This window comes from Ambystoma mexicanum, chromosome 4p (assembly GCF_040938575.1).
Source record: "Ambystoma mexicanum isolate Mex_15411 chromosome 4p, UKY_AmexF1_1, whole genome shotgun sequence".
NCBI classification, from domain to species: domain Eukaryota; kingdom Metazoa; phylum Chordata; class Amphibia; order Caudata; family Ambystomatidae; genus Ambystoma; species Ambystoma mexicanum.
Window position 1 is genome coordinate 657,393,296 of NC_090927.1, and position 22,965 is coordinate 657,416,260.

The 22,965-nt window shown below is 45.5% G+C and overlaps 1 protein-coding gene across 7 annotated transcripts in view; it reads left to right on the top strand.

Annotated features, from left to right (window-relative positions):
* The first annotated feature begins 251 nt into the window (after window positions 1-251).
* The window catches only part of ADGRB3 (adhesion G protein-coupled receptor B3), a 1,879,974-nt gene continuing 1,857,260 nt past the window's right edge, over window positions 252-22,965 (top strand). For 5 of the 7 annotated variants that reach the window (XM_069606193.1, XM_069606199.1, XM_069606200.1 and 2 more), the window contains exons 1-2: window positions 252-385; window positions 4,019-4,796. In XM_069606193.1, the coding sequence (XP_069462294.1) occupies window positions 4,034-4,796 (763 nt within the window). In that variant the 5' untranslated portion in view covers window positions 252-385; window positions 4,019-4,033. Of the gene's footprint in view, window positions 386-2,706; window positions 2,840-3,302; window positions 3,323-4,018; window positions 4,797-22,965 lie in introns of those variants that run through there. The other 2 variants (XM_069606194.1, XM_069606195.1) reach the window with 2 other exon arrangements.

Here is a 22,965-nt window from a genome sequence, read left to right on the forward strand (position 1 = left end):
GCCCAGGCTCCTCCGCGCACTCCTCCTCGCGGCTCCTCCGGGCGATCCCCTTCCCGTCTGAAGCACTCCATGGCAAGCGAGAGCCGGCGCGCAGCGGGGAGAGGAGCAGGCAGCGCTCGGCCGATCCTCGCGGATTAGTTCCTGCCGCTGACCGGGTGCATGGTGGCAGAATTTGGCGCAAGGCGGTGATCGGGCATTTTTGGGGCCGTTTATCCTTCTCTGTGGATTGTTGGCTCGGCTTTGCGGTCTCAGTTTGCTTAGCAGCTGCGGTGGGTACGATGGGAGCGACGGATTTCTACACCAGGGGGGTATCGACGGCAGTGCTGCTGGGAGCCGTCTCTGAGCATCTCTCCTAGAGGAACAGGCTCGGTGTTGGAGTGGAACGGTAAGTGCTCGCGCGTGCGGTGAGTGCGGGTGGAAGGCTGAGTCTTTGGAGATCAGTGTGTGTCCCAGGTCTGTTGAGAAAAGGGTTGTCTGCCATGGAGGCAAATTATAAAGGCTAGCAATGGCCCCAAAACCGCAGGGTTGAGTGTGTGCGGGGGCGGGGGGAGTCTCGGTACTGGACGAGCAGTGCTTGCGCAGGGCAGGATGGACGTGCCTTGCGCGAGCGGCGCCTCACTGCTCAGGAAATAAGTGCATTTGGCGGATCGGTGCGATGTCTGTGCACTGAGCTAGGGCATCGCCTCGTCCTGAAAGTCAGAGTTGGGTGCACATGAAGCACACGACCGAAAAAAAAACGGGTGTCTCTGAAGGCCATGTTAAGGTGCACAGCGGGTGCCTGTGGGGCAGAGGGGCAGAGACAGAGCTGTGTAGTTCCTTGGGGGCGGGAGTAGCCGGGGTCAATGCACGCCAGGGCCACACATCTTGTCAGAGGCCCTCCGATCTTCTCAGTGTCGCACAGGTGGGGAAGGCTTTCTGCGTGGACTCGGTGCATTGGAGAAGTTTAGTTTTTTCTTTTTCTGGACCGTTTTATTGAAATCGCACGTGTGCACTAGCAAAGTTGTGCATGGGTCCTACTAGTATTGGCCAGGTGCAAGACTAGGTAGGCCTGATTCTCAATGCGTTTTTCAATGGGCACATCCCATTGAGAAACACTTTGGGGAAGAGGCCCTGCGTGTCCTGGACTAGCCGTGTGCAGGCTTCAGCACTGGAAAGCAGAGAGGTTTGCAGTAGACGTCTGTGGGGCATCTCCTAAGCTGCGTAGGCCCCGGTACCACCACAGTACCGGTGCTACAGCTCTGTGTAAAGGTGCATGGGAAGAGCTGTGCGTGGGGACCCATACCGCATCCTGGTGCACTGGAGAGCGTAGCACTGCAATGGCCGTGGTCACTGGCGATCAGAAGGTGATGTGCATGGGAAGAGCAGCGCCTGGGCCTCGTCAATGCTGGCACAGATGTGTCTGGGAAGCGGCCTGCGGGGCCTTACAAAATGGGGTTGCCGCTCGGATCTGATGTGTGTTGGAAGAGCTGTGTGTGGCATTCGGCCCTGGGCAGGTGTGCGCCACTGAAGGGGTATTATACCCAGGTGGTAGAACGATGGGGCAATGGGCTGCGCAAGGGCTGGGCCTCTCGTGGAGGATTCCCACGCTGTGGGAAAATCTCACTGGGAGATGGGTGGGCAGAGTGAAAGGGCCCTGTGGGAAGCTGGCAAGCCTGGCGCCTGCTAAGTCCTGGCCTTGTGTTAATGCTGAAGTGCAGAGCAGGGAAGCCGGTGTCATCGGCTGCAGGGCGCCCTTTCGCGGAGCGATGGCGCCTTCTAAGTTTCACTGAGCTTCAATGTTATAGGGGGAGCCGGCCTGTGGGCGTTCTAGCCCTTCACTTTTTTTCCCCGAAGTTGGATCGAATGTTCGCCTTGAAAGTTCCAGGCATGGGTGGCGGGGACCCCGAACCCCCGGGAACCTGGGCCTTCAGCGATCGACCATGGCGGGCTCAGGCGCCCTTGCAGCTTAAAGAATAGAGCCGTGCCTCTCCCTGACCCTTACTGGGCCGAGTTCAAACACAATCCTGATTTGTGTGTCCGGCAAAATGGAGCTCTCCTCCAGCAGATGTGCCCGACTAATGTGTCTCCCGGGGTGCGTAAAGAGAGCCAGTGGCTTCTGTGCGGGAGGGTGGGGGGCAGGCGCCCCTTTACGACAAGTTCCATATTTGTGCGTTTTATACAGGAAAGCCGTCCCCGTGATTGAATCCATAATTTAGACACTTGCTGTCACCCTGGCACCGGCCGCCTACTCCCTGCCGAATGACACTGCGCAGGGCTGCCTCGGCCGCACACTGCGCGCAGGCACCGGCTGTACAGCCCCACGCAGCTGCCCTGGAACCCCCCTCGCACTCCCCGGACTGGGGTTCTGCCCGTAGTGGGGGGAAGCTGGGTGCTCTCTCTGGCTCTGCACGCAGGAGACTGCCAGATGTTTACCTGCCTGTTCGAGGAAAGGCGACCGACCACTGCTGACCCCCAGCCCCCCATTACCGCGGTTTTCAGCTTGAAGTATAATTGTGTGCTGTGGAGAAGGGGCGCCCTGCCCCCCTCCCCTTTCACTGGCTTGCTTTGTGCCGTGGCAGAAGGCGAGAGTTGGATGTTTTTGCTCTTTTCGTATTCGTTAGCGGATGAGATGAGAACATGGGAAAAGACACGCCGCAAAGCCGCGTGAGGAGTGGGTGTCTGCGCGCGGGGGGGCGGCGGAGAAGCCCTGCGAACTAAACCCTCGCCCGCCAACTTTGCCTCTGTCTCGCTCGCAGCCCCCCCAGGAGGCCGGGAAGCCAGCATGTCGGGGGCCAGATAGGGGGCCGGCTCGTCTGGAAGCATCCACGGTTTTATTATTTTCGGATGCCAGGAAACGGAGGTAATTCTCACGCTGGCGCACTTTAGAAGCAGAGGGCCGCCGCCGGTCTGCGGGAAGCCCCCGTGACAGATGTGTGCCCGCTCTTTGCTGCCCAGAAAACGAACTGCTTTTTAGGCAGTGAACGCATGCACGCCCCTTGCCGCTAAAATGCCGGCCCACCCCGCTCATACCCTCCAGGGGCTGTGATGTACCTGTCTCGCAATTAAGGCTGTTTACGCATTGCTCGCATTAGCAGTGCCCTTGTGTGCAGGCGCGATGCCCGCCGCTGCTCCCCCCCCCCCGTGACGGCAGGATGCACTGAGCCCCTCCGGAGCTGGCAGGCTCGCGGGGGCTCCGGGCGAGGGGCTCAGTTTTAGTGCCCGTCATCTGCATCGCGCGGCCACTCTTACGAAACCGATTATATTGGCAGATGGTGATGTCTCTGCACACCCCCGGATTCTGAGCTGCCACCCGGGAGGTGGGTGCGAGGGCGGTGTCGGCCAGGTAGAGGCGCAGTGGGCACGCGGGATCTGCTAACAGTGCAGCACTGTACATGTTGGATATGTCACATATCGTGTGTGTGTGTGTGTGCACTGTGTGCGCCTCACGGTAATCATAGGTAGTGTTATGATGGCTACACATGCAGACCCCCCGCACACACACCCACAGGAGCACAAACACGCACTCTCAGCCACGGAGCACATGCACACATTCTAAAACTCACCCGCAAACACACACTCTACACGCAGCGAGTCGATTTCATTTAGTATATTCTGTGAATGTCTGTGCATGCTTCGTTATTCCGACAAGTTTTGCCTCTATTTCCCAAGGAAACTGACGTTTTTGTTTTTTATTTCGCAAGTATATGTGCATTGTTGAAAGCAAATTCTCTGGATTGAATGCACTATCTCTAGATGCCAGTCTCTGTGCCCTTTTTAATATAGCCATGTTGCATTAAATATGATTTTTGATTTCGGTAGCCGGCCTGTTAGGGTGGCCACATGATGGCGCTGTTTGCACGGCGCTAGAGTATCCCCCAGTGTTATAAATTAAAAACAATATATACTTGTCCTTCTTTTTAAAGAAGGCTCTAAGCAGGAAGGAATCGTTAAAATCGCCTCTTGATTTGTGTAAGAAGCCTTGTTTGTTCCATGCCTGTGGAATCCGACTTGCATGTTAATTGTGTGTCCTTCCCCACAGGCCAAATGACATAGGATGAAGGCTGTGCGTAATTTACTCATTTATATATTTTCCACCTATCTGCTGGTTATGTTCGGATACAACACGGCGCAAGACTTCTGGTGTTCGACTCTGGTCAAAGGGGTCATTTATGGATCCTACTCGCTGAATGAGATGTTCCCCAAAAACTTCACGAACTGCACCTGGACGCTGGAGAACCCGGACCCGACGAAGTACAGCATCTACCTGAAATTCTCCAAAAAGGACTTCAGCTGCGCCAGCTTCTCGCTCTTGGCCTACCAGTTCGACCACTTTTCGCACGAGAAAATCCAGGACCTATTGCGCAGCAACAGCTCCATCATGCAGCTGTGCGAGATCAAGCACTCTTTTATATTCCTACAATACGACAAGAACTTCATCCAGCTGCGCCGGGTGTACCCGCTGGACGCGGCGCCGCCGCCGGGCTCGCAGGCCGGCGAGGAGGACGTGCGCTCCTTCCTGGAGTTCCTGGTCCTCAACAAGGCCAGCCCCAGCCAGTTCGGCTGCCACGTCCTGTGCACCTGGCTGGAGAACTGCCTCAAGTCCGAGAACGGCCGCACCGAGTTCTGCGGCATGATGTACACCAAGTGTACCTGCCCCCAGCACCTGGGCGAGTGGGGCACGGACGAGCAGTCCCTCGTCTCCCTGAACAACGTGGTGCTGCCCTTGAACGAGCAGACCGAGGGCTGCCTGACGCAGGAGCTGCAGACCACCCAGGTCTGCAACCTCTCCCGGGAGGCCAAGCGCCCGCCGAAAGAAGGTAGGTCTGGTCTGCTCGGGCCTTTGCTGCACGCACGGGGAGGGGGCGGGGGGCGTACACAATGTACATTTCTACGTGTTGTTATTGAACCATTTACACCCTGGTGACATGTGATAGGCCACACGACCTATGAACTCATAGCTTACTCAATAGAGAGAAACCCAAAACACAGGCAGGGACCCTACAGAGCAACCAAAAAAACAGGCAGGGACCCTACTGAGCAACCCAAAACACAGGCAGGGACCTTACAGAGCAACGCAAAACACAGGCCGGGAGCCTACAGAGCAACCCAAAAAACAGGCAGGGACCGTACAGAGCAACGCAAAACACAGGCAGGGAGCCTACAGAGCAACCCAAAAAACAGGCAGGGACCCTACAGAGCAACGCAAAACACAGGCAGGGACCCTACAGAGCAACCCAAACACAGGTCGAGACCCTACAGAGCAACCCAACACACAGGCAGGGACCCTACAGAGCAACGCAAAACACAGGCAGAGACCCAACAAAGCAACCCAAAACACAGAGACCCTACAGAGCAACCCAAAAAACAGACAGGGACCCTACAGAGCAACCCAAACACAGGTCGAGACCCTACAGAGCAACCCAACACACAGGCAGGGACCCTACAGAGCAACGCAAAACACAGGCAGAGACCCTACAGAGCAACCCAAAACACAGGCAGAGACCCTACTGAGCAACCCAAAACACAGGCAGGGACCCTACAGAGCAACCCAAAACACAGACGGGGACCCTACAGGGCAACCCAAAACACAGGCAGGGACCCTACAGAGCAACCCAAAACACAGGCAGGGACCCTACAGAGCAACCCTAAACACAGGCAGAGACCCTACAGAGCAACCCAAAACACAGACAGAGACCATACAGAGCAACCCAAAACACAGGCAGAGACCCTACAGAGCAACCCCAAAAAACAGACAGGGACCCTACAGAGCAACCCAAAACACAGGCAGGGACCCTACAGGGCAACCCAAAACACAGACAGTTGCCCTACAGAGCAACCCAAAACACAGGCAGAGACTCTACAGAGCAACTAAAAACACAGGCCGAGACCCTACAGAACAACTCAAAACACAGACAGAGACCCTACAGAGCATCCCAAAACACAGACAGGGACCCTACAGAGCAACTCAAAACACAGGCAGAGACCCTACAGAGCAACCCAAAATACAGGCAGTGACCCTACAAAGCAACCCAAAACACAGGCAGGGACCCTACAGGGCAACCCAAAAAACAGGCAGTTACCCTACAGAGCAACCCAAAACACAGGCAGAGACCCTACAGAGCAACTCAAAACACAGACCGAGACCCTACAGAGCAACTCAAAACACAGGCCTAGACCCTACAGAACAACTCAAAACACAGACAGAGATCCTACAGAGCAACCCAAAATACAGGCACAGACGCTCTGTTTTGCAGTGTTCCGTGCCAAGGAGTGTGCCCTCAGGCAGGACACTCACAGCATCCCCGTGAGTACCTATAATGACCGTGGCTGCCCCTCAGTCACATAAAGCTCCCCCTGCAGCTCAGATCAGGATGGCATGGCCAGTCTGAGTGAACATAAACACTACTGTTAAGCAGTTATAACCCGGGAGGCCCCAGCATGTCCATCTCGCTGCTCTAGACGCAGTACACTGCCATGCATGGACACGAGGGCACACCAATTGTCTAAACGAGTGGAATCAGGCCACCCCCCCACACACGTTGCTGGCAATCTCCCACGCTGTCAACTACAGGCCCTTCCATGTTATCCTACCGAAGACAAGGTGGCCTTGGCTACCGACCACGTGCACGCTATGCCGTGGCAGGAATGCACACCCCACACCCGTTTTGTGTGCAGCAGCCTGGGCCCAGACGCGTGGGGCATGTCACCCCTAAGGTACTCCAGCTCCAGGCCACCGCCTGACACACACGCCAGATTTCCGCGGACTCGCCGCCAGCATTTCCGCATATTGACCCACCTGTGTTTTGTGGATGTTTGTCTGTTTCGTAAACTTCTGCGCATGTTGCACAATCACCCTGCAAGGAATACATGGACCCCGGGTCAAGTCATGTTGATGTCGATGTGCGCAAAGACCCCTTCCCCTCCACACTGCCAGAAACGAGTAATATGTTATGCATAGAAGGGGACTGACTTTTAACCTTCTTCTTCGCCTACACCCACAAATCGAAAACGATTGTCTTAATGGCGCTTTCAATAAAGCGCCCTCTCCCCCATGCTCTATTAGTCATGCATCTTCCCATGCCATCCCCATTGCAAACCCCCTTCAATTCTATGGGTCCAATCGTGGATTCTGTCACATGCCTTAAATGGAGCGTGCCCCTCAGTTGGGCTTGGGTTTGGCATATAGCATGTTCAACTACACACTGACACACGTGTTTTTTGTTCATAAGGTCTAGCCAAGCAGCTCGGGGGACGGGGGGGGGGGGGGTGTATTCTGACATGGATTTTCTTACGTGCAGCCGAGATTCACAGAAAGAGTTTTTCTGCAGAAAACATAGGCGTCATAGGAGACCAGCAGCAACACAGAGAAAAGGAAAACAGACTAGAAAGCTTGAAAGGGCGCACAGGGAACACCCGTTTGATGTCGCCTGTTCGCAGGCCTCGCGAACGTACCGGCCTCCAGATGGGTTTTCATTTCCTGCAAGCACGCCTCGCAGCACTGTCTCTCTCTGGTTCTCCCCCCTCTGTCCCTTTCTCCCCATCTCCATGTCTTTCTCTCTCTCCTCTAGCAGAATAGCCAGTAGTAATGCCATCGCAGGCTGAATGGGAGTTTACTGGCATCCCAGGGTTGCCTAGTGACGGCAACAGCGAAGAGCTTCCGCCAGCCACTGCGGACAGTGGGCCACCACTGTCCCCCAACGTTCCACGGCACGAACACCCCCGACTCTGCTCTTTGCTGCCCACGTTCCTGGGCTGCAGCTGGAGCTGAAAGCGGAAAAGCCCGATGGAATAACCCCCCGTCTCCTTTCAAGCGTCCCCCGAGGCCTATAGGAGAAGACGCAGCAACACACTAAACTGGACCCTCACCAATAAAACAACGGCCTGGGGTTCTTTTTTTACGCTCCCGTGTGGCGGGACACCCCTTACAATATAAGTGCAAATAATTAGTGCAAGTGGCTTTGGACGTCATTCACGGTTATGAGGCGTGCGTCAAAACAGGCAGGGGTGTATGGAGCCTCTAATGGGCCGCCATAATTGTGATAGCAACCCCGAAGTGCGATGGTCTCACGCCGCAAACAATGGCGAAGGTGAGATTGTTTACGCGGGTAAACCAAGGCGCAGCCTTAAAAACGGCAAAGGGGCAGCCGGGAAAAAGTGTCCCAAGAGACAGGCACTGCCTTTGCTGGGCCGAGATTGTCAACACGTGCGTGCGGATATTATCACCGTATCATACGCCGGCTCCGTCCCCACACGCCGACCAGGGAAGCTCTTCACCTCTCAAATACAATCCTGCAGCCCTAACTGTGACGTCTCTGCGAACATAGAATGGTCGCGTGCAAACATAAGGAAGCCACCCATTCGGTATGCCAACAATTAGGCGGTCTGGGGGGGCGAGGCTTGCAGGGCCCCCACCTGCCCGGAAGGGCAGGCTGTAGGTGTGTGGGCCTACGTGAAGCCCAGTCAGACAGACGCGCGTGCCATCCTGTCATGTCAAGCAGCCTCGTCTCGGGAGGAGGTTGCTTTAACCGGAGAACCCACCGGCTCCAAGCTGCGATAATTTGCATGTGTATTCCGACGGCGCGCGCACCAAATAACACACACAACGCATTAGTTCCCACCGCAGCATTGTCACAGCTACGGGTGCGTTCTTCCACAGGCCCGCCTCACTATCCTCGCTGCATGCAATGGCAGGGCTGCCGCCGACCTCCAACCGGCGGCCCTTCCTCGCGGTCACCCCTCAAACGATACGAGCCACTGCCCAAAGAAAGACGCACTCTTTCCATACACGCATCTTCCATTGTTTTCCTTAAAATTGTACAATTGGGTCTCGTCCGAACTTTTGCCGTTCCACGCTCTGTGTGGACAGCACTGTTGTTGGCGCTTTTATGTGCAGTCATGCAATACGGGATGGTGGCTAATGGCTGCACGAAAGGCCTCATTCAAATGGCCGTGGTCGCTTTATCACATCTATGCAGTCCTTCCAGCAAAAGATATATTGTGGGCAGTCCATCATTTGAGCCTCATTCACGTCTGATCAACACCCCCAAACTCCCTTTCTCGTTTTAATCTTTATTTTTCTGCTGCAAAGCTGTCAATCAGAGGCTTTAGCAGGCAGCATGCGGGTCCTGATAATGTCACATCAGGCATGCAGTATCTCCCGCGCCACACCGAGGCGAGTGCTGCTGTGAGCTCCTGCTCACCCGGAACATATCACAGAGCAGAATACAACTGCGCATTCTCCTCCACGTGCAGTAACATTATATGGGTGCTATTACACATTATGGATCTGCATATGGTACTGTAAACCTTGAGGTATTTGCTCGGTCTCAGTATCCTTCCTTTGCATGGACCCGTGGCACAGCCAGCTCTCAGGGGAAGTACATTTAAGATCTTTTCAATGTGGATTCCCTCCACAGCAACTACCTGAAGGGGTGGGTGTGGGGGTCTGCCTTTGCAGCTTCCCGGGTGCCACGGATCAGGCTGGTTCCCTATGGCTGGTCAGGTACTGGAACCTTCTGTGATGCTTGGATCTGGTTGCCAGCATTCCTTTCATAGACGCCTTACTAGGTATCCAATCAGAGATGTTGGGCTAATGCCTGACAACACCATTGCAAAATCCTTAGTTTAAAGAAAGCAGTTTCCTTAAATTTGGAATATCTGGGAGGATAGCTCAGGGGCAACGTGCTCGACTTGGAAGCAAGACGACACAGAGCAACACAGGTTTTATCTGCGGCTCCGCACTTAGAAACCTCTGGGTATTAAGTGCGTTATAAATAACCTATCATATCAACGGCCACTATCAATTTGCTCATGGGAGAGATGTCATTCCATTGCCAGATGACTTATCCCCAAACATGATTCTGTAGAGCTATGGTTGGCTATCGCCACAGCTCGTCCCGATCCTCTACACGCACAACTTTGTGGGCAGACTGATGGGTTCCCTAAAAGAGACCCGGTGACTCCCCGAAAAAGGCAGTAATGCTGCTCTTCCGTCAAAGCCATACTCAAAGAGAACGTTTAACTGCCCCTCACCTCTACAGTAGTGTTTAACCCTAGATCCCACCCTTGTTCCCCTGTGCCAGCACAACCTTCACAACAGCACTGATTGTTTCGGCAAGGAGATAGGTGTCTTTCCATTCCAGTTCAAAAACTCTGACACCAACTACAGCTTCACCGCGAGGGCTTCACACTCGTGCCTTACCCAGTAAAGACAATACAACATGACTTTGCATTTAAGCAGCAGCAGCAGCAGCATCTTGAACTGTTATGCAGGAGTCCCCGACCTAGATTCGATTGGCTGATCACAGGCAGCATAATCCAAATCTAAGTCACGCTCCGAAACATGAAAGCATCACAAACGCTTAGGAAGTGCCTTCAAATTCTCAACAAAATGTTAATTTGGATGGGATTGATTGACATTGTAAAGCGAACCCACATCAGCGAGTCTCAGTTCTCATGGACATACATATAGGCCCCCATGGCACTTAAGCATTTGCACTGCTGGATCACTCAGTAATCTTAAATCAAAGCAATTATATGTTTACATATCCTAACACCTCGCCTAATCCTTTAAAACGACCACCCCACTTCCAAGCAAATCCAAATGACTGCAGGATCCAAAGATTGGTTTGATCTCAATGAGCGCCACCTTGAAATCCAATGGAAACCTTTGACTCTGCTTCTAGGCTCTAGATCTCAAAATTCACTACAGCTGTGCCCATCATACATCCACATCTGCACGTCGACTTGCCATACAAGGACACACAAGGCCTGTAAATCTATTTCCATTGCTATGAATTCCTACTCTCCCCATTTAGAAATGATCTCCCAAAACCACCCACTATTGAAGACCTGCTCACGCATCGTATTACATCATGAAAGCTAAGTTATTCCACAAGATGCACTGTACATGTCATATGTACAATGACCTGATCATTACTAAACATTTGTTTTAAAGTTGTTTCCATTCTGTACTAACGATGTGCGCAAACAATAAGTACTATTTGAATTGAAGTCATTCTTCATCCATTTCAACTTCCCCCTAGTCCAGAGACTTCATCAGTCAGGAAGACGAGCCAGGAAGCCTCTTGAAATAAGCTGGGAGCTCCCTGCTTATTGCATGTTCAAGTCCATGCAAGGCATGGTCATCTGCATGGCACTCCTCTTCTCACGTAAACAAGGGGCATCTTTCAGCAGGTCAACAGAACCGGCTATTTACATGTCACACAATCTCCAACATTGTTTTAGGACCATGTAAAAGACAAGTTATTGTACATGTTTTACTAGGTCTCACTGACAGACCAGAAATAAAGTAATACCCCCTGCCCTCCCGTGTGAACGCCGCTAACTAGAAAAAAGTACAAAAATACATGTTTTCGTACCACGACTTTAACAAATAAATAACAATCACTTAATATATGCAAACATATGTTCACAAAATGTACAAACTATAGTGGAACGCAACACTATCACATACGTCTAATAACAAAAGCAAAACATTTTCTCCCAAAAGAGCTGATTTACGGCAAAGCCCAGAGCAACACAAACATCTTCCAATATGACACTAATAAATACTTCTTTTCATGATATTGAATTGCATTTTGCCTCCTTGTCTTAAGAGGATGCACACACTGAACACCTTTCTTTGAAATGTAAGGTCCTGCCACATTTTTATATGCTTTATTTAAATACACGTGTGTAGCAATCCCATTCCCTGCTAGCCTCATTTACTAAATAATGACAAACTCAACTACACAACCCTCCAATCACAATTCCATTCTTCCATTCCTTTAATTATACAACAGGCTTTCCTGTAGTTGTTTTCATATTCCGCTTCAGCCTTTAAAATACCACGTGCCCTATACTTAGCTTTTTATTTTGCATGTGGACATTGGTAGACACATATGTAGTGGTCAGAGGACTCCTCAAAGCACATATATGAATAACGTGTTCACCCAAGAGCATACATGGCAATCTTTGCAAGCATCAGCATGACATTGCACTCTTCTGTTTGTTCCATTGTTTCTGGCTTGTCCTGTTTTTTGGGTTACATTTCCCAATGTCTTGCTGTTTGCTTTAATTTGTGTTGTGTATAAAGATTAACATAATGCATCACCATACCCTGATTTACCATCTTCCATTCATTTTCATGGATGCATATATTGCTTGCTAAAACACACGCATATTGGTTTATATATTCCACCATACCAGCTACTGTGCCATTACCAAAGATGAAAATAATGAGTTTCATCTTCATCACAGAATTCTTTCTGGTTGCCTAAGAAGCAAAGACTTGATGCAGACCTGTGTAGAATTTCAGTACACAATTTGCACCACTTAGATGTGTCATATTCTTGGAACATGGACCCATACCTGAAGTCCCGTTCCAATATGTAACAAACCTCATTATTTCCAGTTCTCTCGCCTGCAGTAGTTGAATAAGCTAGGGAAGAATATTGTCACATAAGAACTACAATTTCATGTATATTTTTCTGGGTTCCAATCAATCTGGCCCTGACCTGATGGAGGACATAGACTATGGCTAGTAGATGTCTTTGACAAACTGTTTGAAGCTGCGGATGAGCCCCTGGCAGCCATGTTGATCCTCCTAAAGCTAGCCGCAGAACTTGTCATGGTTGGCCATGCACTGTTGCTCAAATGACACTCTTGAGTTGACTCAAGTTGATGACAACACCCAATGTTATTTTCCTTCTTCCTTTATGGGCTGTGTAGAACTGAAACTGGAGGCCTTTGCCTCTGCCCTCTCAACTTTGATATGCAGGGCAATTTTGCACGTTCCTTTACCACAAGACGTCATAGATGCTTTCTGCAGAGAATACTGAAATCCTGATTAGGCCACAGGGTGCTCCAATCCATATGAAAACTTGATTGGAAGTGTGGCTCAGAGTGAGAGCTGGTTGAGAAGCAGTTAGCTTCCAACTGAAGATCTCCAAAAGGCAAGTGAGCTTTTCCCAGACAGAGGCCTAATCAAACTAAGGCCAGGACCCTTTCTTTGTTAAGGAAAAGCTTACAGTAGCCCACTAAGTTAAAACATCGGGTGTGCTCTTTGATGAAACCTTTTCTTTAGCAGCCCAATTCAATTATGTGGCCAAATGCACAATGTCCTATTTGTCGTACTTGACAGGTGATTGACCTGAACTCCAATGCAATGTGACCAATTCATATTAGATCTACTTTAATCTCTAAAATGGATCATACATGAAACAGATAGGCTGCAATATCGAAGAAGTGCCTATTCAAAATCGAAAGAGCGCAACATTCAGCTATTGTGGTGCCTCAGAACAAGGGATGCATTTTCTCAGGAAAGGAGAATATTTATTGTGCTCCTGTTGATATTGTAATTACATTTCAAATGTCAATGTATGATATCAAATGTTGTTTAGGGTCTCATTCCATCATACCTTCAAAACAAAATGTGTTTCCATCAAACAAATCCCATGTCACTGGATCAGAACTTTTGTGTGTAAGCTTCCATGTTCCCATCCTACGCAGGGACACAGATCCTCTGTTCGGGGATCAAACTTTGGAATATTCTTCCTTTATCATGACACTCTTTCAAATGATTGGCACTTTGTTGCTCTGTATTATGCCCCACTTAGTTCAGTGCTCTACTGATGCTGGCAATATGTTTAACAATGCCTAGAGCCAGTTTGTAGGAAAAAAAACAAGCCTTACAGATGCACTCACTGACTTTGCTTTAAGATGTTTGCCCTTTTGTCTTTCTTGTACTGCCATTACGATTTTCCTTCTAATCCCGAAGTCAATTGGCCAAAAAATCAGGTTGCAATGTCAATATATTCAGAAAGATGCTGAAAACATTGAGCAGTTTCTGCACTGGTAATTAAGTTGACCAGAGACCTCCACACTCAAGCAGGAAGCTGATGAACATCCTCAGGACCTTTTGAGAAACTGACCCAATCCCAGAGTCTTGAAGCTAGAATTCCTCAATCTCATTTAAAATATTTAAGTGATATCTCTTTCCTTCTCATTTGTTCCCCTTTGATTTTTTGTTATGGAAATTCCAATTTGCTAGTGTTACGGCCATCAGTGTCTTTGTGCATATTGATAGACTAAATCATGCCAAATAAGAATGCCATATCGAGAGCCATGTTGTTTTTTTCCTGAACGTGGACATTTCAGTTCTCTCCCAAGCTGATTAGGTGTTGCCACCGTAGCCCAAAACATGAAAGGCATGCCATTGGCTTCTTATAAAACCATACTTCACTAACCCTAAAAATACTTAAGCCGTACTTCCTAATATAAGTGCATCAAGAGTTTTTCCAATCATTGTTGGAATGGCACACAGATAACTGTTGCATCTCAGTCGCATTTAATGTCTTTGCTCACTGTTCCTCACTAAAATTAGTGATCACACCTTTCTTATGTTTTTGGATGTTGGTAAATGTTAAGCAATTCCTGCAACATACAGCAAATTAACGCATTCTACTGCCAATCTTCCAATAAGACAGGGAAGCAGTTGTTTAATGGTCGTGCATCACATCCCCACATCCGAACTATAATGAAAGCTTTAATTAAAAGGAATCAAAAAGTGCTCAATAGTAGAACGTAGGAATTGACAGTGGTTCCCTTAATTCAGACCTTCTTAATGTCTAAAAGCATACACATCATGCCCTCCAAATATTTCCAATCAGTGGGGCAGCACCCACCTCCACAAGTGACCCCAACATAACTTTCCCATTCTAAAATGAGGATCTTTTGGCTTCTCTTCAGTGTCAACTCATGGTTTACATGTAACCATCAGTGCTCTCTGATGTTCTGCACACCTCAGCTAGTTTCCTCTTACCATTGTATTGACTAATGGCATAAGGTTCTTTTTATCATTATGTTTTATCATAATTCGTATGTGCCCATGTCAATGCATGATGGCACTCCGAGGAGCGATGCACTTATTCCTCCTCCCCTTCTGTGTACACCTCTTTCACTTTGCACACTGACCAACCTGGGCACCTGCACTTTTGGAATCTGGCTGAGCAATCTCAGGTTTTCACTTCTGGGGTCTGGCAGGTTACGCAAGCACCTAACAGACACATAATCCTCCATATTTAAAGGGCACACAGGTGCACAACACATTCCCAAAATCTAACATTCCGCTAACTCATTGCACTGCTTCTTTAACTACTATAGACTGTCCTCATTGGTAACATGCTTGCTCTACGGCTGCATTAGTGATCTTTCACTATTGATGCTACCAGCATACATGCTATTCCGTACTCTATCCATACTTTTCACCCCCTCTCGTACCTCTACACACATTTTACATTTGCTTAATCTGTGCTCTTCTTCGAACTTTCCCCTCCACCAATGCATATTTCCTTTTCCTCAGTAAAGTTAATGTTCTGAGACCCCTGGCAGGGGAAACATGCAGCACTTACCCACACAACCATGGGCACTGTTAGACCACTACAGTGCTGGATGGCACATGTTAACAATCTATGAAAATAGTTTAATATGGCAATAACACATCATACCTCCTGTACATGCACACGTTTACACAGAAGGACCACTATGTGCATAAACATGGTAACACGTATACTATTCTATAATTTCAAAGAATGACTCTGCTCACATATTTCCTTTCCCAGTTTAAGATATAGGGACAATTATTGAATTGACCAAAAGCGCTCCTTTCGGATCCTGAACCTGAATGCTTTATCATGTTCTTGTCAGTTCAGAATTTACTAGTAGAGAAAGTGGGAAGGAGAAGGGAGAGTTCTGCCCTTGGAAATAAACGACGTGAGGAGAATGAAAATGCCCCTGTTCAGCGGGAGCTATTTTACAGCTTCAATTACTTTACAGTTACTTTTTTTTAATCATTACTGTTTCATACTCACAAGGAAAGAGATTATGTTCCCTTTAGTTTGAATGATAGATTTTTTTTTGGGGGGGGGAACTATTGTTGAACTATATGCTTATGCTTTGTGTAACTGGAAAAACCTATTGCAATTCTAAAATACTGTATTGCAGTTTACATTGCATATGCATTTAATCATTCTATATTCCCTACACAATGAAAAAGTACCATAAGTGTTTCCAAATATTACAAAATGTAAAATCTCAATGCTTTTCAGTTTTTGCTATTTTAAGATGCTTGCAGTTGTGTTACACAAATGTCACATCTAGTTTCTTTTCCACACATTCCATTTAAAGGTCAAATCAGTCTTTTACAAGATAGTATTTTTCGAAGTGGTAAAAGCACACTATTAGTATAATGTCTGTACAGTTGATTTGATGCCTGGGAGTAAACTACATTACACCCTTTACAAGTACACCCCTTTCATTTAGTGTTCTTGGATTCTCTTTATTGTTTGTTTAATGGGAAGAGACACTTAGTAGGTATTGTACAGATCAGTAACATACCACACAAGCACAAACATGTGTGATACATTGATATACACATGCACACACACATTCACACACACTTGGTTAGTTTTGCTTACCGGAAGCTGGAAGCTTACTGGAAGCTGTATCACGATAAATATCAACTTTATGATTATTTCTCCTGACAATGCAGGACCTGATTACAAAGGACGTTTTGAATTGCATTCATGATTCTGGCTTTTGGGGTCTTCTCATAAAGGCCCACGCTTCATGGAAATTTACACCATTAAGTGCATTCCCCAGCATAGTCACACCTCTTCCATTACAGTAGGCCAGTTCACTTTGAGTAGAGGTTGCGTCCAATCTCGTCAGGCATATTGTCTCTTCAGAACCGTCTGTTACCTTCGATTGGCTCTAGGCCACTCACTCGGTGGTTCATTTCATAGTAGCTAGATCTTTTTGTTGCCACAAAAACCAATGAATGAGTAGGTTACAAATCGGTAGTACTCCTGAAAGGCATTTTAAATTTTAGCTGCAATGTACGCACAAAGTCATGAGATGCAAATATTGTTCCCCAATCTAATGGGTGGAGACAGCTGCAGTCACGTTCAACGTTTGGGCGATTGTGGGGGATGCCAGTTCCAACATATGAGAGACTTGCATTTTAAATGTTGCTTTGAGGTTATATGTGTATTGCAAGTACACATTAACTTTTAGTAAGCCAACAAATCACCCGGCATGCAAATACCAGTTATATTCTTGTTCAGCACAAAAAAGTCTATGTAATCAACTTTCAGTGACACTGGCACGTATATGTCACATCCTGCTTTCAACACAACAAGTCCATCACAACAGTCAAGTGTTATGATAGTGCACAGATCCTTAACTGACTACCTTTTTTATTTGGTTACAAATATATCCTTTAGAACTGTAAATGTAAGTGGAAGTAGAATCATCTATGCCATTGGGCAGTTTAAACCTTGACATAGCTTAGCATGACCATAAATACATCACAGGACATGGTCTATTATGCCTCATTGCATTTTCTGCATATTCAAGACTAGGTTTAACTAATTTTCAAAAGACTGTTTCAAAAGTCCATCTGTGATCAACAGTTAACTAAAAGTCCATAGGGCGATTGTACAATTCACACTAGTATCAGTCGTCCCAAATATTGTTGACAATGCTTTCAATGCATTGCATTGTGGGTGCGGTTTAGGCAGTTTACGGTTTCCTGATCCATTGGTTGCATCAGGTCTAAGATTTTTTTCAAATCCACACTGACTGTAAGTACTTGGTTTATTTGCTGATTCTGTCACAGTAGTCAATCTGAAGAACCACTATGCATGTTTTGTCACTGCATTTGATGGTTTTGCAGGTAATTAATTATTCAATAAATACTGCCTAATTGTTTGTCTCTCGTGGATTTGTTTGCAAATGGCACATTATATCTCTCCTATCTGATGCCACATAATATTTCCTTGTAACAACAGTGGCTATCAGATAACCACAGCAAACTCAACAAGAGAATTGATGCAAAAATTGGTGATTAGAGCCTCTCTATTAATTGCGGAGATTCCTTGATTCTCAAGTTAGAACAAGCTGTGTTTAGGGAATCAATCTAATTAATATCAAAGTAATTAGCCAGAAAAGTGATTTATTTCACTACTTGCAAGCTGTGAGAGAATCGCCGGGGCTTCGTTTGTTGAATTTCAGATAGTGTTGGATGGGCAGGTGTCAATGCTGAAAATAAGACCCACTGCTCGGAGATATTTAGATCTCACTGGCTTTCATTCTCTTAATATAATTGCTTGATGATGCATCCTCTAACAATGACAAACACAGAATATTTGTTTAACACCAAACAAACCTCATTTATGGTAACCTTCTCTATCCAAAACACTCCTTCCAATCATATCATACAAGTCATTAGAATGCAGTTTTTTAAAGCGAGACAGTGCATCCTGTGAGATCACCCCCTTCTCCTCGGGATATCAATGTTCTCTTTTAGGAGTGACCGCTAATGCCCATGCTTCTTGTCAGCACCCCACCGCCTTGCCATGCAGTACACTTGAGGCACAATCCACCACTGTACGTGTTGTTGTTGAAACAGGATATTTAAATGTTACTCATATAAACAGTGATATGAATGACAGAAAACCTTCTACTGATACAAAATGTTAAAACCTTATTCTGTTACAAATGATCTATCATACAGAATTAAGACTTTCCCAAAAATTAACCAATGCTAAAATATGTGAAATGGATTCCCATTCTTTAGACTCCCCAAAAATATTTCCATTGTTAACATGGTTTGGTCATGTATAAAACCACTAACATATAATATATACAGACTGTCCAACATATATAATTCATTAGCAAATGTTTCAAAATTTCAATCTCTTCAAGATCTTGGCAAAAACAACAACTACATATATCTCGGCAAATATTTGCCATGTGACCGCTACTTCCGTTATTTGTAAAGTACATATATATTCTTGCAAACGGACAATTGGGAAACCTTTGTTTACACTTCTGCTGAGTTCTATTTTTCAGCATAAAAAGACAATATTCTGTCTATCTGTTCAATTCCCTCATTTGAATAACATTGTTCCAGCAACCTCATAAATGTACACCAGGCACTTTGGACCTGATTTACAAAAATGTTTTCAAGGGGACTTTCATTGTTAAAACATTTTGTAAATCAGGCCTTAAATCCTTTTTCTCGTTATAGTGTTCTGTTGTAGGCCTATCTCCTTTATATATTACTACATGATTTCTCAAACTTTGTTAAACTCTTCCAGGATTTAAATTCTGTTGACACATTTAATAAGTCATACAAAGTGTCAACATGTGTTTAATTTTCACCTAAAAGTTTCTACTGCCATCATTTCATTGGTACTCTTAGCTCTGGCCATTTCTTACTTTTGTTATCTTATTCTTCATCTATCTATTTTCATTAGAATAGCGTTTTTTTGGCACACTGCTTCACTGCCCACCATACATGTTTCATTTTCATACATATTAATTAAAGTAAGGTGAAGCCTCACCAATTTAAGGGAAACGTTTGACAACAGCTTTCATTGAACATTCTTGGGCATTGTGTTATTCTTTTATTCTTTTTGTGAGGAATAATGCCAAAACATGTTGTGTAATGGATTAGATACACATGGCCTGATTTCCAAAAATGTTTTCAATGAGACTTTCCCATTAAAAAACGTGTTTGTAAATCAGGCCCACAGTCTTTCCTCACTTCCTATGCCTCTTTCTCATGCTCTCAAAGTGCAATCTGAAGAGGCATTGACAAACAGTTACACAGTTATGATACTTCTTGCACAACTTACATCAAAGACTTCTACAGAGATGACAAAGACGTCATGTAAAAGACAATGAAGCACTATTGTGATAGAATTTCTTTCTTCACCACCAAAATCATTATCCTCTTTATAAACCACAGAGACAATATTTGAACAGCATTCAAAGAATGTAAATATATTAAATTAGATCAACCTCAGCATTGCTCAGATCTCGAAAATTATGATTGCTCCTAATGTGATTGTAAGCCGTTTGAGCCACTTGAACCACTCACCAAGTGACCCAATGTGCCTGATTTACAAAAGCACTTTAGAATGGGAAAATCCCATTGAAAAAGGGTTTATAAATCAGTCTGAATGTGTTTTAGCACCACAACAAGTCCCTTGCTTGAAGTGAGTTTTGGTTGGAGTTGGATTGGCTCACCAATCATGCATTAGCTGGTTTGTATTATGTATGTCTATAGGAAGACAACACCAGTTATTATAACAAAACTTGAAATTGCAATATTGGTAAATAACTGTAGTGAAAGAAAATAGACACGTGTATAGTGTGCAATGGTGAGTTCTGGGACACTGTTAATGGGAGACAATGTGGTGGCTGGTGCAACGGGGAAGGATTGCAACATAAAGAGATATTTATGGAAGCAGAGATTTTTCAAGGGATCTTGAATTGGAAGATGCTCAGGGTGGGCATCGTTTTTAGTCTTGTGTGACTTTCAGTGTGAATGATATGAAGTTTGAGTTATTGAGAATTCACAACAATAGTTATGCAAGGTCTAGGAACAATAGCTTCTTCTTCTCACTGAGTTTGTCTCATAAATGTATCTGAAACTCTCTGTGCTGTTGATACAAACATCTCTGTTCCTATATTGGTCCCCTCCCGACTGTCATCTTTATTTAGGACAATGGTCACTGGATGCAATACCGTCCTCTATATCCCGTTAGTATCCATCCACCTTTGAATCTGTAATGGGCAAAATTATAAAGAAATCTTTTAAATAATTGAAGATTTTTATGACAATTTTGTATGACATCTTTTCTACATAAAACAAGTTAATTGAAAGCAAACCTTTATTGAACATTGTGCTCTTCTTATACTTTAAGTCTAAGATCCTGATTCACAGAGCTTTTTCCAATGAGGAGTTGCCATCATAAAATGCTTCTGTTAATTAGGCCCTAAGGTTCTGATTCACAGAATGTTTTCCTATGGGATTGCACCATTGTAAAATGCTTCTGTGAATCAGGCCCCAAGTCTGTAAAAATACTTTAAATCTAAACACCATTTTACTTGGTTCATTAATATAAACACATCAAACACCTTCTAAAATCCAAATGTTCCACTCCAAATGAATATGCGATTTTAGTCATTGTGTCTTGTTGCATTATCTTTACTGAACTTCATTATAGAAATGTGTTTTTCTTCAATTACCCAGTAGGTTCTGTGTCAAGAAAATGTTTTGCAATCATAAAATTCTGTGCCATGCTTGTTGAACAATAGGTATGTGAAACACTACTGTGTATGTGAAAAACTTCCTTAGCTACACAAATACTACCATATGCAAAGTGCAAACAATCATGCTTTTATTGTCATCTTGGAATATTTATTACATGATTTCACAGAATGTCACAGTAGTCTCATTTGCACTATGCTGTAAAACCGTATTCCTAAATAAATTGTTTAAGTATGAATTCAATGTAATTAGTAAATCCAGTTCACTGCACATTCTCTGAGTCAACCAACACATCCCATCTACCCAACACCACCTTCAAACACACCTACTATATTAATTGGACTGCTTAGGTCTTCTTGTCTGATAGGGCCAAAATCAATGGTTTCCACCAAAAAGTCCAGCATCAGATGACCATATTTTATTGTGCTAAAACGCTTGACCACATGTCTCTCATGCAAGCACATACTACTTTGTGGACCCTTTGTTTTGGCCTTCTCAAGTACATATATGTTGTCACCATTGAGTACCTTATAAAGATGAATGTATGAATGAAGTAATGAATTACATTTGAACTTGTAGTCCACGCCATCACAAACCAAATTGTATCTTGGCATGAGAAACAAGAATACCATTATAGGGGAGTGAACATCTAAATTGTGACATACCAAATTGGTAAAGTGCAGAAGAGAAACTATTGATCAAACAGAAAGGTTTTTGCACTATTAGGAATGTGCAAAAATTAGTAGAGGAGCACATTTTCCCCAAAAGGGAATTTTAGTGCATCTGGCCTTGAATTGTGGATATTTTCTCCTTCTCTTACATTTTGAACATGATACAAACATAAGATGCATATCAGTGCATCATAGGTCTCGACTTGGGGAACAAGAAGTGATTTTATCAGCTAAATAATCTGGATCAAAGACATTTAACACACAATATTTTCTGGTCTATATTTAAAGACAACACAAAGACCTTTCAAAGTCACTCATAAACGGACTGATAGCCAGCATAGAGCACTACACAGTGGAGATTCTCCCGCATTCCCCCAAGGGTGAAACCACATTCTGTGCAGCCAGTAGAGAGCCCTAGAGGTATGATGTGATAGAGGGCAATAGCATCATCCTGGGAAGAGTTAATCAGTTTCCTCCCAATTAGGTGACAGGTGTATTATGGGATGTAGGGTGGGATGACTTAAGTTGATACAGTTTAAGGTAAGAAGCTTATATCACTGCACCCACATCACTGTTATACTCTTATATGATTCCTATGTAATAACAAGGTTTCTAACCTGGGTGGATTCTTTCATACAAGCAAAATAGTTTTGAGGGAGAAGGAATTTTGTCTGACTGGTTCAACAAATGTCAAGGGGCTAGAAAAAGTATCTCATTTTGTATTGGGTTAAGTTTTAGACCACTGGCTTCCAGCCAGAAACCAACTTTATTAAATTATGCTGATACACCAAATTAGTCACCTAGAGGGCTGTGACCACACATATAGATCTATGTATTGCCTGTATAGGGGTGCAACATGATCCCAAAGTCTCTGAATAAATCAAAACAGGGTGAAGATACATATTAAATAGCAAAGTGGATAGTGATGACCCCCGTGGGAAACCACAGTCCATGATAAAGAAAGTTGAAATAAAAGTGCCTTAATTCAGATTAGAAAGGAACGATTTTCATATGGTTAATTAATAGAGGGTGATCCATACTTTTAAAGAACCACAGTGAGATCAAGGGTTATAATACTGGAAAGAGCACCCTGATCAAGCGTCTTTAAGAGATCACCCCAATTAGGGAGCAAATCCGACTTCATCCCATGTCTGGGACAATAGCTGGACTTAATTGAATCCAAGTTCTTAT